The 20,547-nt window shown below is 40.8% G+C and overlaps 1 protein-coding gene across 1 annotated transcript in view; it reads right to left on the bottom strand.

Moving 5' to 3' along the window:
• Positions 1–16,409, bottom strand: part of LOC139472481 (clustered mitochondria protein homolog) — a 53,146-nt gene extending 36,737 nt beyond the window's left edge. Inside the window, exons 1-3 of the mRNA XM_071254958.1 lie at positions 16,237–16,409; positions 5,986–6,233; positions 130–301 (exon numbers count right to left, since the gene is read on the bottom strand). Coding sequence (XP_071111059.1) covers positions 130–301; positions 5,986–6,233; positions 16,237–16,351 — 535 coding nt within the window. The 5' untranslated portion in view covers positions 16,352–16,409. The remainder of the gene's footprint in view (positions 1–129; positions 302–5,985; positions 6,234–16,236) is intronic.
• Between the last annotated feature and the right edge of the window lie 4,138 nt (positions 16,410–20,547).

Below are 20,547 nucleotides of genomic sequence, written 5' to 3'. Positions count from 1 at the left end.
TATGATCAGTTCTGGAAGAGGGACCTGTTGCCATACTAACAATCAATGGCCTGGAGGCCCACGACTATGTTCACTCCACAAAGATATTTGTAACCCTGATTATCCTGATTCTGTAATTGTGCGACATACCTTCAATAACTTTGATCTGTGAGCCTTCTTTAAGACCCTCGATACTCTTCAGTTCGGCAAAGTTGTCGAGGGTGAGTCCGTCGAGCTGTATGGAGAAGCATGTGCGGTGACATGTGTCCTCGCGGTCCATCAACACCTGGTGGATCTCCTGGACCAGCTCCATCGAGCTCACCTGATCAAAGGGACAGGCATTAGTACAATAATACAATTATACAATTATACAATAATACAATAATACAACAGTACAACACTTCATGAACAACCTGTGACCACGTGGTAAAGATCCGGTCAGAATGGATCTGCAGCAACCCATTCTGCTCGTTAGAGGCCACTAATGGGATCGGGAGGTCAGGCTCGACGACTTAGTTGATGCATGTCATTGTATCCCAATTGGGTGGATCGATTACTTACAACAGACTGCCAATATTGCTGAGTGTGGCGTAAAAGAACAAACAAACTACATAAATGTATTGCAAGTGATTCCATGGCATATGATTGGCTTCTAAAGCAACTTTTGGTGTGTTTATGTTTCCAGAAAACTCTAAATAGTCCACAATCACTAATGCTTTCCAGTGGGCTGAACATAGAATACGGCCTCAGGATGCATTGCTGGGCAGAATGATGTCACCAATTTCATAAATTGTAGTTTTTGTGTGAGTTGATAATTTAATAAGCAGGCTGTGAAGTTATTTATTGATAAGATTTGACTTTAACATGTTTTTGTGTTTATGGAGATACAAACTTAAAATAATGCGTGTACACTGTAAATCTGCATAATGGTATTTACCCGTCATTTCTTTAATAGTTCTGTACAAACCAGCACAACAGTGTGATCAGTTTGTTTGTTGGTTGTTTAGCGCTGCACTCAGCAAAATTCCCGCTATATGATGGCGGTTTGTAAATTATCAAGTCTGGACCAGGCTATCTAGTGATGACATGTAACAACCAAGTCAGCAAGACTGACCACCCGATCCTGTTTGTCACCTCTTAAGGCAAGCATAGACGCCTCTTCCGGCAAGCATAGACGCCCAGAGCTCCAGATAAGCTTTTGGTGTTGTGGGTATTTTACCCACACATCTTAAAATCTTTGGTTATCTGTTATTCAATCTGGGTATTCAAATTTCTGTTACCCACTAGTTTTTCTACATGTGGGTATTTAAGTTAAATATTTAAAAACACTATTCATCTAGTCCCTGCAAACTGGTGTCGTGTGGGTTCGAGAGCTTTGTAGGACTAAAAAATACCACGATACTTGCACAAGAAAGTGTGATGACAAATGATCATGATGTAACTGTCATCGTGGAGTTTGGCAAGGTTGACGGAATGCCCGTTTATAATTTCAAAATAAGTTGCTGATTTGTGAATCGAATATGCAGGGTTACTTCACAATATTTTGATGATATGCATAAGTTTTATTTTTGTAGCGTATCTGTAATGTTCATTGCGAATTTGATACGCTTGTATTTTATTTTACTGCGTATTTCTGCATTTCTGTATTTTACGCAGATACGCAGCTTATCTGGGGCTCTGACGCCTCTTACTGCATGCATAAACGCCTTTTACTGCAAGCATAGACGCCTCTTATGGCAGGCATAGACGCCTCTTATAACAAGGGTAGTCGCTTCTTACGGCAAGCATGGGCTGATGTACACCTATTCTCTACCCGGCTCTTCACAGGTCACATACACAGAATGAAGTTTCAAGGGTATCCTAAAACGATCTGCAAGTCCTTAACTTGTTTCCATTCAATTTTCCGGCATTGTTCCACAATCCTTGATGCCAATTTTCATGGTAAATATAGGTTAGTCTACCATACTCTGCTGGAACTCAAATTCTGAACATTTTAAGCCCTCTGGAATGTTAGCTGTAGAAGAAGAACCATTTTAAGGACTGAGTGCTCTCATGATTTGGGAAACATAAGGACCAGTGACATACTTTTAATTCTATTTGCTGAAACATTACTCAAAGTTATCCAAAATCAGGTGATTTCAATTCTCTGTTTAGTGAAGGGAGACCACCAACCCATTTCTCCCAGGACAGCCACATTTAAAAATAATCACTTGCAGATCCCTGACTGTTGATTCTTAAACTCAATGAAGATGCTCATCGCTAAGAAAAATTAAAAGCGCACTTTGCAATTTGTCATTACTGTAAGTACTAGTAAGTGATACTCCTTATCATGTTTATCAGCAGAATGGCTCGTTTTCACTTCACAAGTATTAACACACATGCAGCTATCTTCGTAGAAAAAAATCATCGCGATATCATGTGATTCTATTTCAAGTGGGAGGACTGTGCTCAGTTCCTAGGAGGAGAATGGCTAGGAACATGTTTACTTTTAGCACGCAACAGACTTTGCTTACAATCGACACTACTGAAATAATAACAAGCACAGTTGACAAACTATTTACGCTCAACTGAGCTCTGTGGCAGTTCATTAAGTTCGGAATGAGACACAAGACTATCAAGCTAATTGACACACAAGCTGGTGCAACTAAACAGATCAAATTAATTTTCTGTTTTCACCATGTGGCTTTCTGAAATTCAGAGTGAGAGGTTAACATCACTTATCCATGGTGCAGAATCATCAGGATTGCCAATAGTTGCCAGCTTCAGAAATTTGTTTTATTTCACGACTAGTCCAGAGGACTAAAGTAACCCGCATTTCACTGGTGCTCAGTGTTTGTGTTCCTGCTTGACAAACATGTTAACAGCGTTGGAAATAGGCACTAGTCCTGTAGTCCTTGCCAAACTGCCCAATAGTTAACATGGTTAAGGTATTGTAAGGGATTGTATTTTTTAAGTGTTTTGCTAGATGTTATTACTATAAGCAGTTGTGTTTACATGTTCGCACGCACGCAGGCACGCAGGCACGCAGGCACGCACGCACAAACACACACACAGGATTATTTTTCTAAAAAACACAATTTTTCTGCGGAGATTTCCCTGCAAAATTAAAGCAATGAGAACTGGTTCAGAATTATAACCGCCAATGCTACTGGTCCATGAAGACTATCATCACTGTATTTTTACTGCCACAGCACAATGAAGTAGTCCCGATAGTCCAATCAAAATCGTGTAATGAAATCAACATCATGCCACGCAGATTTTGATTGATTGCAGGATTTGTAGTGAGTGAGTATGGTTTTACGCCACTTTCAGCAATTTTCCAGCAATATTACGGCGGTGGACACCAGAAATGGGCTTCACAAATTGTACCCATGTGGGGATTCGAACCCGGGTCTTCGGCGTGACGAGCGAACGCTTTAACCACGAGGCTACCCGACTGCCCCTGCAGGATTTGTAAAACATGTGTACCATCAACTACTGTCAACAGAAATTGTCCAAATCTTTTCATGTTCTTGATCAAGGAGCTCACGTGATTTGATGCACTTTGCAAGCAGGTTGTATTACAATATAAATCTTGATTATCGATCAGATCATCTTCACTGGACACCGCCATTTTGTTTGAAGCAAATGCAAATTATATAAGAGGTAGAATCTGATTGGTCAATAGGAGGGACATAGAAGGGACATAACATTCACTCACTTATTCACTGAATCGAAAGTTGTCATCTCTTGAATACTAATCAGTATCTGCCAAGTTAAACATCTCTGTCTATGACAAGGAAATAAAGTTTGTATAGTGAATGTCCTTACAACACACGACCTGGAAATATCAAATGTTTCCTCGCTTTGTAACAGTTTGTGATAATGACTCATAAAGAAATCTTTATAAAATGAACAACTGCACGAATATTACTCACCTCATTAAATCAGTGATAGATTGTCACGTAACATAACTTGTTCATTATTTCGCTTTCAACAAGAAATATGCCGGTTGCTGTATATAACCATCTTCCCGAGGCAAGAGAGTTAACTGACTTTAAAAGTCCAGTTTCCACCCTTGCCGAACGAGGCTGGAATTCCTTGGCTCGATTGTAGCGCCACCAGTGGCTATTACGAGTTATGTCCTTTCTATGCATCTCCTATTGACCAATCAGATTCAACCTCTCGTATCACTTACATTTGCTTCAAACACAACGGTGGCGCCCAGTCAAGACAGTCTGATCAATAATGAAGACCTATATTGTGATAAAACAAGTCTTACAACGCGAAGTGCCTCAAATCATGTGAGAACCTTGATTAAAAACATGAAAAGATTTAAAATAGCTGAAAGATTGCTGAGTGCAGCGTTAAACAACAAATAAACAAAAGTAAGTCAATTTCCCCATATCATGAATATCGTACGAGCTATGCACTTTTTTTAACCTCTTGTCCAAGATGGGATTGAAAACATGATGTAAATGGCTTTGTCGGTTCCTTTGCTAATATGGCTACAGTGATTCTTGTATGTCACCTTTTTATTTCCCAAAAATAAAAACTTTGTTGCACCCCTACAGAAAATACTACCAAATTGACACTTTGGATAGCATTGTGGTTAAAGCGCTTGTCCATCACAACAAGACCTGGGTTGAATCCATCCCTTTTGGTGTCCCCCACCCATATTGATAAACTGCAGCATAAAAACTGGTCAAAACCAAACCGATTCACCGATGCATCGTGAATTTCACTGAATTATACAACTCAAGATAAACCCACCCATGCATCGATACATGTTTTAATGCTGTATATTTTGTATCGATGTTTTAAAAAGTAGTGCTCGGACGATACACTGATGCCGACTAATCAGGTATTTGACCTTCCTGTCTATGAAAAAGAGTGAGTGAGTGAGTGAGTGAGTGAGTGAGTGAATATTTATAGTCACATCGGCAATATTTCAGCCATATCATGACTAAATCAAGTTAGACAGTAATAACACAGACATTTTTATCATAAAACCTGTTGTCAAAGGACAGTAAAATAACTATATTATCACAGATGTACATTTTAAGACTAGTGTGGAACCATAAAAAAGATACTACCATAAATAACAATACAGTATAAAAACGGGGCTAGGGATCGCCAGCAACTAAAGGTAGGCCACCATACTAGGAACCGTGGGGACTTACAATACTTCTGCTACCTGCACGGTTCTCCAGCAGGATTTACTCCATCCCTTAGCCGCTTGCGATTATCATCAAGTTTACCCAAACTAAAACAAACAAGTATACTACGACTAAAACGGTAGTAGGAATAAACTGACTTCGAATGATGTGGACTTACATACCTTCTCGGCTATGAAAAAGAGTGAGTGAGTGAGTGAGTTTGGTTTTACACCGCTTTTAGCAATATTCCAGCAATATCACCGCGGGGGACACAAGAGATGGGCCTCACACATTGTACCCATGTCGGGATTTGAACACGGGTCTTTGGCGTGACGAGCAAACGCTTTAACCACTGGGCTACCCGACCGCCCCTCTATGAAAAAGATGGCTTAGGGACCACAGATAAGAGCACATGCAAGTATTGTGATACGTATCAGATCATAAGTAAGGGATCGTGATACCTATTGGGTCGCACAGTTTGTGTATGGTCCCAGCCCTAGTAATAACCCAGCCTGATGACTATTCAGGCTTGTGTGTATAAAACCAAGAGAACAAACGACATTGAACCAGTCACGTAGGTAACAGTTACACAAACATACGACTAAAGAAAATGTTCATTGGAAGGAAGACAGGAGCTTGAATCACTGGTCCTGCTATCAGGGAAATACGAGTCATGTCAACCAAGCTTTAACATTAGTTATAACTAACATGAACAAGATGAAACAGGAATACTTTTATTCCAAGTTGAGAATGTTAATTTGTCAATTCAATAAGAATTGGCATTTCCTGCTGACTTGGGTCAAATTTTGTCCTCTGAGCAGGTCTGGTATAATCTTGGCTATAGTACAGTAGACAGTGTTCTACTTACCGGCAACTCGAATGACTCAACGCCTGGTCCCGTGATGCTCACTGTAAACCCGGTATCCTGAATTAGAACGATTTCTTGATCATTTTTTGTTTCTCCTTCTTTGGTCTCTCCTTCTTTCACTTCTCCATTTGTCTTTTCTTTCTCGTTTTCTTCAGTCTTCTCTCCATCCTTGGAGCTGGTGGGTGTGCTAGACCCCGAGGAGCTCTTCTCCGATGCTGTGTCCGCAACCCCATTCGTCACAACAGGAACTGCAGAATGAGAGACAAGTATAACAACAACAACAACAACAACAACAACAGGCCATTTATAAAGCGCATATTTCCACACCACTTGGGGCACAAGAATCATTCTCAGCTCCCTGGGAATTATACAACCCAAACAATATATAAGGCACTAGAAGGTTAACAACCACAATGCCATCTCATCCTACAGGGTACATATTCTGCTGGGTGAACAGAGGCACATTTTGTAGAAAGTCACTTGCCCAAGGAGACACCACATGTGTTACATGTGCTTCAGTGTGGGGCAGAACCGAAGCCCTAGATACTCTCAGGAGTCAAGTTGCTGAAACGCGGTCACCCATCTAAGGACCTCGTGACTGACATTGCTTAACTTCACCTGATTTTTTAACCTGTGACCTGTCAAAGGACCATGGGGCATATCAATAACACAAGGGGTGGAACAATACACCAGGGTCGCGATACAATACGTATCCCCACACTATTGGTGTGATACGACTCGTATCCAGATATGATACCTTTATTTCATAATTTGATATTCTTTCTTTTTGCAAGTGAATCACAACTCGGAATCATTTGTTTTTAAATTCCACAGATTGAAGATGGGCTATTGCAGGGCAGAAACATATAGGCGAGAGGGCACTGTGGATGTATCTTGTGCTATACAGGGGTTGTAAATGGATGTAGTGGTCTTCGTATCGGGATACAATACTGTATCGCCGTTAGGGCTGCGATGATACACCAACTGTGTGATCCGATATGTATCACGATATGTGTATGCGGTGCGTTAGTCATCTGTTTCAAAGACAGGATGCTAAATACCTGGAACACTGACGACAGTTGATAGTGTCAAGTTAAAAAGTATGGCTCAGTGGAAGAAAATATTTACTTTTCCACTACTTTAGTGTTTGGTGTAACAGCCATTAAAGTTAACATTTAAGGTATGAATCTATTTTTTTATTTAGTGTGCGACTGTGATTGATATTTGTATTGGGAAGTAATGCCGATAAGGATTAATATTTGTTTCGTCTAGTCTTACACTGCAGGTCCCTTCTTTTTTTTTTAACACCACACTAAGCAATGTTACAGCTATATGACGGCGGTGTGTAAATAATCGAGTCTGGACCAGACAATCCAGTGATTGACATCATAACCATCAATCCACGCAATTGGGATATGATAACATGCAGCGAGCCTGACCACCCGATCCTGTAGTCACCTCTTACAAGAGGCATAGTTGCCTTTAACGGCAAGCATGGGTTGCTGGAGACCAATTCTACCCCGTATCTTCACAGGTCTTGAGGGCAAATAGTCCAGCTAAGCAGCTTAGTGGTAGACCCTTATTTGGTGGAAATCAACACACTGAACCAAGTAAATGCAAGTGTAGAGTGGCAATACTACACTGGAACAGCAACACATACAAAGTGAGCAATTAATTGTTTGCCAGAAGATGAATAGGGTCATCACATAAACGTGATATTGTTAAAATTTATTTCTTAAGACAGAAATATGAGCCTTCCGTCACACTTCACAAGCCTTGAGACAGGACTGCTGGTCGCATTCTCCTATATCACGCCTGTACCTGCTAAACACATGTCGGCACAAGAACAATGAAGCTGGAATGGACAGCCAGTTATGGTGTCCCCTTTACAGGAGATAAATACCAGGGAGAACTTATGCAACCCCCAGCTTTGGGCTACCACAGGTCAAGGTGAAAGGTGAAAGGTGAAAGGTTAACAATCATGCTGGCACTCACTACACAGGCCCAAGGCAAAACTCCCACTGAATTCATCAAAAGGCAGAATGGGTCACCATGGTAACATGGTTAAGCGTAGTATCTAACTATCATCCATATCATTATAATCATCATACAAATCTAACTGTTTATGAAATACTATTCGAGTCCAGGCTTCATGGTCCATTCATAATATTTCAATATTGTATATTTATTACATATCAATAAAATAATAAAAAATAATATTGTTTATCTTATCACGATACACTGTATAATCGGGGGCAGAGACCGTATTAACCCACTAGTTCAGTTTATTTCAGACTAGTCGCTCAAGCAAAATAACAAGATTTGGAGGGAAAACAACAAGTCTCTCTAGCTATTCACTAGACTCGACTATCGGACAAGTGGCAGATCTCTCCTTCATATTTATAATGCTTAGAGTAGGACCCAGGTACCCACAGGACTACCCAGACCCTTGGTTAGTCACGTGACATAGTGTTTGATGGCCATAACAATAAACATCTATGGTACACTACAAGCTGCAAATGTTCACCATTTCTTTCCGACTATGAGCAAAGTTAAACCCTCAGTGTACTTCACTGCGGGCATGGACAGATCGTTTTACATGTGTGTCTAAATAGTTTTTGCAAGGGCTCCGGTACAACAGTATCCAATCAAGACATGTTGGACCCAGCTCTTGAGACCTACAGCTGGTGCCCGGGGAGGGCCGAGTAACAGTGGGAAGTAAAATTGGACTTATCCCAGCCCTATCTTGTATGCTTATCTAACATTACTGTCATAACAAGTGTTCATAATCACATTTAATGTCAAGTGAGTGTGTCCCTACCACCACCACCAGCCTGATTTACGGGGTTCTTGGGACGTCTTCACGGTTGCAAACTTTAATGGCAACATTAGTTACCGTGGTTACCTCCTCTTACACGAGGTGAGTGAATGTTGTTTTATGGCACTAACTGAAGGAGGTTTGTTCAATGTTGCAGACAACTTGAACTTTGACCCTAGCCTTACACAATGTCAGCAGCATAGGCCATCATACATCCATGTCAAGTTACGACAGGCATAACCAAGCTGTGAGTTCAACTGACCGTGGTGTTATTCGCTTGCGAAGAAGCAGCCCAAAGTACTGGCAATTCAACACCACTAAAAGACCACAGACTGTCATGCCAGAAAGGGGATAAAGTCCATAAATGTCTTGCCGTACAGAATGGCACGATTCATGAACTTCAGGAACACACGGAAAATCAGAGGGCATGATCCAGGCCTTTCCCGAGCTGAATACTAAACTTATCCAGTACGCATTAATGTATAGAATTGACGCAGGAAAAATATATACTGCGTCAAGAGAGACACGCTAATATTCATTGCATCTACAGTGCATCAAGAGCAGTTATGGGTGTCTGTTGTTTCATTCATCAGACAGGACCACAGACCAAATGATCACTGATTCAATCCAGGCTCTAAAGTACCGTATATCGACATAATAAGCCCCCCGCTCTAATAAACGCCCACGGCGATATTTGTTGATATATTGGCTAGTGAACAATCCCAATTAGCACCCCTTCTGATTGATCAATGTACTCAAGACTTATTTATTCTTAAATACGCACTTGTGTGTTATATGCACCCTTACTTATGGGCAATTAAATTCTGGAAAAATATATCTGTCGTATTTAACATTTCAGGCTGTCAGCATAAACCTTAAAATTTATCTTTCAACTCTATTCCAATAAGAGCCCCCAATATCTAATTTTGAGAGCGCCCTGGGCGCTTATTAAGTCGAATACAGTAATTATCTAAACGTACAGTACACTACACCATTACAATACTTTACCATTGTTTACAGGGCCCTTAAAATTTATTACTGGGTGTCCCATGGACCACCACTTTGTGAGTCAAGGTAAAACCATTGATACATACATACATACAAATGACTCTATCACAAGGATAAAAGGATAAAAAATAAATATTTAGTGAGACCTTGGATCCAAATACATCAGCAGCAAACCTCCTGGATGCTGCACTCCCCATATCAATCACTGGATTGTCTGGTTCAGACTATTACTTACAGCCTGCCATCATATAGATAGAAAATATCTCAGTGTGCCAATAAACCAACATTACAGCCTGCCACCATATAGATAGAAAATATCTCAGTGTGACAATAAACCAACAATATAAAGTGACACCTAATTAAATTGGTTTTCTTTGGAGCTTCACAAATTTAGGCAGCCCACACAAACATGTTTTAATTTTAAATGTTATAGGTTGGATGTCTTTGTTGTTCTTTACTGTCTCCCAGCCATGTGAGATAGCATACACATGAGTCGCCTCAAATGTCAAGAGTTCAGGCTCACGGGTAGACTTAAACAAGTCTCTAAAACTACTAGTATAAATCTTAATTTCTAGATCATATAAATAATAAGGACAAGTCATCCCTATAAGAGACTGGCTACTTATCTAGACCTCCCTATTATAAGGATAGAACTACTACCCACCCATGGACCTATCATATAGTACAGACATGGGGCAAGGCTAGCACCCTGGAATAATGGCACAGCTGTCTTCCCCACAAGCCGATTCCTGATCTTGCAGAAATCTCTAATGGTAAAATGCTTAACACATTGAAACTGTGTCCAAACAAGCAGCCAGTTGCTTTCAGAGTAGCAGTCACAGATCATAATGGAAAATTAACAGAACAAGTTAAGTTTTTAATGCAGCTTTTTATGTGTGTGTGTGTGTACACAGACGGACCCCAGAATGTCACACACAAAGGGTGGTTCTCACAACGAAGTAAAATGTCAAATGACATTATGTCTACTGCAGATGGTTTGTGGTGATATTTCAGTGATGACTGTATTCCAAGTTGGCAAGAGAATCTTGTATCCAGTTCCTATACCTCTCATAGCATTCCTTCTGGTGGTTCTCATAACGTAGTCCTGCGTCAAGGAGGCGTGGAGGATTTGACAAGTAGGTATATGTACGTGTGTGTGTGTGTGTGTGTGTGTGTGTGTGTGTGTGTGTGTGTGTGTGTGTGTGAAGGGGGGAAGGAGCCTCAGGGGATGCAGGATGGATGATTGACATTTCAGCTGACCTCACAAGCACAGGTTTTGTGATGACTAATCTTGAAACCTAACCAGGTTGAACCAGGGTGTGAAAAATATATAGTCTCGGTCGGTTTGGATCCTTACGAATATCATAAATCTGAAATCTGACAGCTGCATTTTAGTTTTAATTTCTCTTTTAGCCATATAAAAGTCTCTTGGATTATTTTTATTGTCAAAGCGATCATTAGAGTTGGCAGTATAAAAAACAACATCTTTTTCTTCAGGGGTACAATAGGTCTTCAGCCACCCATGCTTGCTGCATGCTTGCTGCATCTCATTGTATCCCAATTGCGTGGATCGATGCTCATGAAGTCAATCACTGGATAGTCTGGTCCAGACTCGATTATTTACAGACCACTGTCATATAGCTGGAATATTGCTAAGTGTGGTGTTAAACAACAAACAAATTTTTCTTCGCAATTTTTTCAGGAGGTCCTTAAATCAAGCAAACCAATAATGTAATCTAAGGTCTAAAAGGAGGAAAACCTCCAAGAGGCGAGGACAGCGCCGTATGACATTAAGAAGGCATGGCGCCAACAGACGAGGGATCATAATCACGGCAACTTTGGGATTCTCGATACCGAGTTGCATTTTTGGCTAGGGGTCAGCAGTTGTATTAATTTGGAGGCGCCTTAATTTCAAGATATACAGTATTCAATATGATTTTTTTTTGTGTGTGTGTCTATCATCATAGTCAGCTATATTTGAGCTACATAACCATCACGGAAGTAAACTATGAAATGATACCAAAAGATAAAATATTGTTTTCCTGTTAGACCAAAGATTCATATACATATTATTCGCTATTTTTATGAACAGCGGTGATAAAATCTCATGTAAAGGGCCAAGCAACCAATCAAGTCATCCATCCTGATCTTTTGCTATCGTTTCACAATGAGAAGAATCCCCACACTGGGGTCAGTATGGCAAATGACTTATGAAAGTTATATCTTTTTTTTTTTCGGAGTTGGAAAACAATCTGTCACAAAACACTTTCACCCGATGCCTCTTAAACATGTTTAGGGCTGTAGGGTAGCCTAGTAATTAAAGCGTTACCTGGTAACGCAGATGTGTGAAGCCCATATCTGGTATCCCCTGCTGTGATATTGTTGGAATATTGCTAAAAGCAGCCTAAAACCATACTCACTTTAACATGTTAATGATTCAGGAATTTCTCACTAAATCTGCTTTTTCTCACGCCTCGATTGTCCCTTGTCCTACATTATGTCGGAGCCTCTGCTGTCATCTGCTATACTTTACATACCTAGGCCCAGTGTTATAATGTGGGGCACTGCCAGGACAGGTTAGCACGGAGCCGTGTGGCATTCTGTCACATCCCAGACCTCGTTGTCACACTGTCATCCAGTTACCACACGGCTGATGTGACCCCGAGATCTGCATCTCTTCCACAGCTGGCGATGGCACATACAAGCACATATTCTCCACCTTGTACCACATGCAGAGCATGGCATGACAGTAGCGTGTCAGTGGCGACCATTTTGATGACCAAACGTGACTTAAATCCATGATTGGTGACCCAAATTTATCTACTGCTCGCCACTTGGCTACCTAAAAGTAAACAGGACTGGCGACAATATCTGTTGGCTCCTAAAAACTGTGGTTTGGCTCCTAAAATATTCGTATTAGGAGCCGCTTGAGATAATCCAACGCTTCTCCACAAGGCCCTCCCACTCCCCACCACAAAGTAATAACACAATGTTCAATCTCCCCACCACGAAGTAATAACACAACGTTCAGTCTCCCCACCAGGAAGTAATAACACACAACATTCCATCTCCCCACCACGAAGTAATAACACACAACATTCCATCTCCCCACCACGAAGTAATAACACACAACATTCCATCTCCCCACCACTAAGTAATAACACAACATACAATCTCCCCAGCACGACATTCAATCTCCCCACCAGGAAGTAATAACACAACATTCAGTCTCCCCACCACGAAGCAATAACACACAACATTCCATCTCCCCACCACTAAGTAGTAACACAACATACAATCTCCCCAGCACGACATTCAATCTCCCCACCACTAAGTAATAACACGACATTCAATCTCCCCAGCACAAAGTAATAACACGACATTCAATCTCCCCACCACGAAGTAATAACACGACATTCAATCTCCCCACCACGAAATTATAACACGACATTCAATCTCCCCACCACGAAGTAATAACACAACATTCAATCTCCCCACCACTAAGTAATAACACAACATTCAATCTCCCCACCACGAAGTTATAACACAACATTCAATCTCCCCACCACGGAGTAATAACACAACATTCAATCTCCCCACCACAAAGTAATAACACAACGTTCAATCTCCCCACCACGAAGTAATAACACAACATTCAGTCTCCCCACCACGAGGTAATAACACAACATTCAATCTCCCCACCACGAAGTAATAACACAACATTCAATCTCCCCACCACGAAGTAATAACACAACATTCAATCTCCCCACCACGAAGTAATAACACAACATTCAATCTCCCCACCACGAGGTAATAACACAACATTCAATCTCCCCACCACGAAGTAATAACACAACATTCAGTCTCCCCACCACGAAGTAATAACACAACATTCAGTCTCCCCACCACGGAGTAATAACACAACATTCAGTCTCCCCACCACGAGGTAATAACACAACATTCAATCTCCCCACCACGGAGTAATAACACAACATTCAATCTCTCCACCACGAAGTAATAACACAACATTCAATCTCCCCACCACGAGGTAATAACACAACATTCAATCTCCCCACCATGAAACAATAACACAACATTTAATCTCCCCACCACTAAGTAATAAACGACATTCAATCTCCCCACCACAAGGTAATAACACAACTTTCAATCTCCCCACCAGGAAGTAATAACACAACATTTAATCTCCCCAGCACGAAGTAATAACACAACATTCAATCTCCCCAGCATGAAGTAATAACACAACATTCAGTCTCCCCACCACGAAGTAATAACACAACATTCAATCTCTCAACCATGAAGTAATAACACAACAGTCAATCTCCCCACCATAAAGTAATAACACAACATTCAATCTCTCCACCACGAAGCAATAACACAACATTCAATCTCCCCACAAGCCAAATCAATCTGCCTACAAAACAAATCTTTCTTTCAAACCAAAACAACTGTAAGCAAGAGGACTAACTTGTTGGTCAGATGTTAGCTAGCTCCAAATCTTGTCTGAAATAATCATACAGATGCTGACAGGGGCACAAAAGAACATGGCTGCCTGTTATGCACAATCACACACACGAATATGTCCACACACACGAATATGTCCCAAACCCCATCACCCTAAATACAACAGGCACCTACACCGTGTTCGTGTTCATAATGAAAGCATCAGATTGTTCTTATTTTGTGTCACGACCTTAGTTGCATAATATGGCATAAACTGAATAACTTGAAAAGTCAACACACATTCCTTAAGTTTGTCCATTTTCCACTATGCAAATAATATCAACAAAAATAGATTTCACTATGACATAATACCTTCTATCACGTCTTACTCTAGGTGCCCCTCAGAACTTTTCAATCAAACCTAAAGTGGGAACTGGGAACATATTTATTTTTAACGAGGCCAAAGACAGAAAAGGAGTGTAACAAAAACACATCTATTCAGGTCACCTTGATATAAAATTGAAGGCCTGTTATCAATGATCCACGGCTTCACAAACCTGATCTCATCAAAATCAGATCTTTTTACTGATTCTATATCTCTTTAAACAATCTGACAACCATATCCATAGGTGACTAAGTTAGGCGAAGCCTGGAGGAATTTGACCACCCATTCTAAATGAAGGACGAATGGGTTCATGAGCCATTCAAATGTCAGTTATCTGAAATTATTCGGCTTCATTTCTTAACCATCTCAATATTTTTGGTTTGTTGTTTAATGCCGCACTCAGCAAAATTCCAGCCATATGACGTCAGTCTGTAAATAATCGAGTCTGGACCGGATATTCCAGTGCGCATCGATCCTCGCAATATGGGATTGATGACATGCATCAACCAGTCAGCAAACGTGACAAACAGATCTCGTTAGTCGCCTTTTGCGTCATGAATATGGAAATTTCTATTTAACAAAACCAAATCTACACAGAACTGAACGATACAATTCCTTTGTTTGTACTGCCTTTTGGTTGTAGATGTCATGGCACTCAGAAATGAGTTTAATATAATATCCAAAAAAGCAAGATGTGTCCTTTATTTACATTTGGAACTGCCTCTACATGTTAATTATTTTAAGATATAGAAATCAGATATACTGGTCTGAATGCTAGGAGGATAGTGGTATCCATTGTTTGGAGAATATAGATGCCTTGACGACCATCAACATGCTTATGAGATTGTTTATAACAATATCTACACAGATAGAGAGAGACAAATTTGAATAGAGTTGAACATTAAAGAAATTCCGTTTGATGAGCCATCAATTGTGTATGGTTTTTCCAGTGTGTAAAGGTCATGAAAACAGATGCCTATCACTAACCAAAGCCATTTTTGTTTATGGTGAGGATAAAGCAAAATTGCATCAGTTATCAGTTGCCTGAATGCATCTTCCTGTTTCATCTGAACGTCTCATAAGAGCATACCATTGGCCTATTTGACTTTGGAAGTTTCATAAGTCCCGCTGTTGAAATCGGCTGCAGTGATTGCGTGAGATCAGCTGTGTGGAGGTCAGGAAACTTGGTACACCTGACCCTTCGACCTTGGATATCTGTTTTGACTACGCACATGGGTCTGCATCGAATTATGCAAATATCTCAGAATGATCACAAGTCTATGTCAGCTTGGAGACTTGCTAACTTTGCAAAATTGTCAGTTATAAAACCAGTGTCGTCGTTATGCAACTTCCGAACATGAGGCATTCGTGTCTGCTTTCATCAACAAAAACATTGACGGTGCATTTCGTCGTCATCTAACAAAATAATAAATCTGGAAAACGTAAAACAAGGTTCAGTTTTATATTGACATCCCTCTGACCAAAAATAACTTGATGCCAGTGAATTTGATACCAACAGTACGAGATTCGACTTTGCCCCATGCAAGAAAGGGGTCTTGTCTTCAGTGTAATGTCTTACCGTGGCCGTTCATTCGAGGCGCTTCCTGGTCGATCATGTCCTTGCTTTCTGTTCCTTTCTGACCACTGTCATGATCTGACTGCTGATCGTTGTCTGCGCCCGATATCCCTGCCATCAGTCAGTATATTCACCTGCCTTTCCTAACACGTGTGTGGTAGAACAAGTCCTGAAGGTCGTCATTCCATATATGGAATATAAAGTAATACGCTTTTCGTTACGACTACTAATACTAAATTGTACAACGGTAAGCAGTCTGTTGACGGTTTTTGGCCGTTGTTGCTTGTCTCCCACCCAACCACCCCCTCTGTGATATTCATAATAAGATTAGCGAGGCTATATCAATAGCATGTAAATGTATCTATTCGCTTCTTACGCTGATACTATTAACTATTAATTCTTTTATTTAGATCGTCGCACGGTGATTTTTTGGGGTAATTACTAATACAGTTTACTACAAATGTCAGCTATTCATCATTTGACATGAACGAATTCCTCAATTTAAAACCGACAGGCAGAAAGCTATTCTAAATGAAAACAGTGTTATTTGAGAATAATGACGCGTATATAATCCGTGAATCATTCAACCTACTCTCTCCGCTGTTGTGCACATCTTCCAGAGGAAAGGGTGTCAAGTAGCCTATATCAAATTCTATACTAGAAAACACCAGACTTCGACATAGTCTAGTTGACACTCTTGCCTTTGGAGATGTATGGTACATAACATTAATATATTTGGCATATTTCAGTAAACCAGTTCCATATGCGGCAATGCCACATAAAAAGTGCGCCGTACTTCATCCGTATTATCGCGTATTAAAGCAAATGGAATTATTATTTCAGCACCTCAGTTTGAAAATACTAAGTAAGTTCCTGTGGAATATTGTTGTAATGTTCTCACCCAAACTGTCGTCGACGACTCGAATTTCCGACAGAGGTTCAGAGACTACTGTACTGTGTTGTCATGAAAGTAATATCGTACCTGCCGTATTCTCGTAACTCACGAGCCCACAGTTTACCTCTCATGTTACGAGAGGATGTGATGTAAACAAACTTCATACTTTGAATTGCACACAATAGATGCCGCACCTCAATGGCATCAGCAAAGTAACCCATCAGATTAAGGTATCACTATATAATGTTTGAATGCCTGTGGTGGAGGCTATGAAAACCAAGGCGATCGAACTACGCGATCACGTGCGAGTTATAATTTTAGATTCACATGCTTTAATTTATGCAAATGCAATTCTGTCCTCCTCTTTTTTAAGTAGATAGATAATGTTGACGAGATTTCTGACGTGACTATTTCATTTTGCGACATGTTTTTAGCGAAAACATAATTATTTTGACACATTTCTGGCAAACAGGCAAATTGTTTCCCGAATTAGCTCTTTCAAATCATTTGAGAGTGCATGGGAGATAGAAACAAATATACTGCACCGCAAAAGAAACGTCACCCCAAGTAACATTGCATGAAAAGTTGTCATTTAAATAGCTGGGTAATTTTTGCATTTCAAGTCCACGTATGGACCATATACAGGCTCCAGCAACGGTACCAGACCACCAACACTACAGATGAACGACCACATAGTGGAAGACCAAGGGTCACCACCCGACGTCAGGATCGTCAGATTGTGTGACAGCATCTTCAAGATCGCTTTGTTACTTCTGCGGAAACTGCTCGACAGACCACTGGGACACACCAGCGACACATTAGTGCGGACACCGTGCGCCGACGATTGACGAGCAGACACCTCCACTGTCACAGGCCACACCGAGGACCCATTCTGACACCACGTCATCGCCGGGACCGTCTTCAGTGGGCAACACAGCACCAGCATTGGCGCCACCAGCAGTGGAGAAGAATCTTCTTCTCAGACGAGAGCCAATTAAATCAATCATCATTTTATTTCCAATACATATAGGCCACAGGCCTTTGTGTACAAAAGTTGAGTACAGACAGGTTTTAAGCTTTCAGTTTCGCATTTCTTACTTCATTTGCATTATATAGATATTTTTGCTAGATTTGTAATAAAATATATGTGTCTGGTGATGACAGAAGCATATTAAATTTATGAACGTTAGGATGACAATAGAACTTTGCTTTGAGATATAGTTGCCGTAACTTGACATACGATGGGCAAATAAGCAGGAAGTGGTACTCGGTTTCAACACAGTCTAATTTACAAAGTTTGCATTTTCTTAAATTTCTTGGGATTTTATAATGACGTACATTCTCAATTTCCAAAGTATGACAACTCAGTCTGAATCTCTTGAGGGTTGTTTTCATATTTTGCGAATATAAGAATGACAAATAAGGTTCACATTAATTTTAACATAAGTTTTAAAACAAGCATAATATGACATTTTTGATCTTGCAAGAAGTTTATTATGCCAGATCTGCTGAAAATTGTCTTTCAAACGTTGTTTAAACATATTTAGAAAAACCTTTCGGGTTCCATACATTTGGAATCTTCATACATCTCCGAACCCAAGTTTACAAAGACAATTCCTTAATTTAGTTACCCAATTGACACGACCATGTTCATCATACAGGTACAAAATATAGTAGCACTTTCTTGATAACGGAAGTCTGGCATCTTTAGTATGTTCAGCCAATATTTCACACATCTGGTCAAAGCATATACACGAACAGGGTATCTGTCACACTCGCCCAATATAGGGTTGTTTGATGCGGATAATTTTAAACCCCCCAAAACGTTTACAAGCATATAACTGCACAGTTTCCAATTTTTTCAACATTTTCAAACCCCCAGACCTCGGCACCATACAGAAGCACTGGCATGATCTTCGCATCGAAAATTTGGAAGTAGAGATCTGGTGAAAAAGGTTGTAGCGAATGTTTACCTCTCAGGATAGTTATCCATACCCTTTTCGCCTGCAGGACAATCTATCAAGGGTTTTAGACCAGTTAAGCCTATTATTAAAATACAAACCCAAGCATAACCACAAGCAACTTCAACCCTTTTCCCTTTGTAAAACCATTTTTCGAAACATTGCAAACAACCACCATTTTTAAATACAACTTTGGTCTTGGACATATTAACTGACACTTTCGAGGGTTACAAAAATTCTCAAGGACGTTTAGTTTCTGAAAGTTAGAAAAACTATCACTAACGAGTATCAAATCATCTTCAAAAAGAAGTAACAGGATGGGGAACGTTATTCGGATGTTTGTGTTGTTGAGAGAGACTCATGGGGTGGTCTGAGCATCATTGTGTGGGGTGGAATCGGTCTTGCACAGAGGATGGGCCCTGTGGTCTTCCAGAACATCGGCCCAGGGAGAGGCAATGGTGTCAGCAGCTCGGTACATTGATCAAGTCTTGATACCACACGCCATACCTGGCGCAACCAAGAGTTTCAGCATGATAACGCCCGTGCCCACATTTCGAGAGCAACAAGAGACTTCCGCCAGCAGAATGGCATGAACCATGCAGTGGCCTGCCCTCAGTCCCGATTTAAATCCCATTGAGCGTCTGTGGGACGAGGGGGCACGGGTGACCCAGTCGCCTAGGGCGCCGCGATTCGCTGTGCAGAGTTGCGTCCCCTGGACACGCCAGAAACCTATGATTGTGGGTTCGAATCCCGGATCACCCCGATTATGTTTCTAGGTTTGTCAGCACCATACCCGTGCTCGTGGGTTTCACCGAAGTGGTAAACGTCTGAGACCTGCATCACTTCGGGCTTTCCTCCCACATTAAGCTGACACGCCGTGATATAACTGGAATAATGTTAAAAGCGGCGTTAAACCCAACTCACTCACTCTGTGGGACGAGATTTAAAGACGGCTGAATGACGTCAGACCAAGGCCGACAACTGCAGCTGAACTGCGTCAGGCATTCTTCGGAGTGTGGGCTCACAGGCATTCTTCGGAGTGTGGGATCAAGTGCCTATGGCCTTCATCAAGCGCCTCATCTATTCCATGTATCGACGTTGCACGGCAGTCATCAATGCAAATGGCGGACACACGAGATACTGACTTGTGATGCCATTTTCTCAGACTAGTGTTGTGAACATTTGACACTTTAATTTCAACCTTGATGATCAGTTTTGCCAAGTTTCGTGTTTTTAATATGTCTCGAGGTATACTCCACCACAAAAGTTCTTGATACACCAATATTTTAGTGTATTTTTCAAACAAGTAAAGTTTGGTTTTCACTATTGTAGTACATGTATGGAATCAAGTCTCACAAACGCAACTGCTACAGAAAAGCATGCATTCCATGCAAAAGTTGACTTTTATGCAAGCCCCATGCATTGCACTACCCAAGAATGGGTATAAAAACATATGCG

The sequence above is a fragment of the Haliotis cracherodii genome, unplaced genomic scaffold (assembly GCF_022045235.1).
Source record: "Haliotis cracherodii isolate W230 unplaced genomic scaffold, xgHalCrac1.p SCAF_24, whole genome shotgun sequence".
Classification (NCBI taxonomy): Eukaryota; Metazoa; Mollusca; class Gastropoda; order Lepetellida; family Haliotidae; genus Haliotis; species Haliotis cracherodii.
The sequence above is the reverse complement of the archived record's forward strand: the minus strand, read 5'-3'. Positions and strand labels throughout refer to the sequence as shown.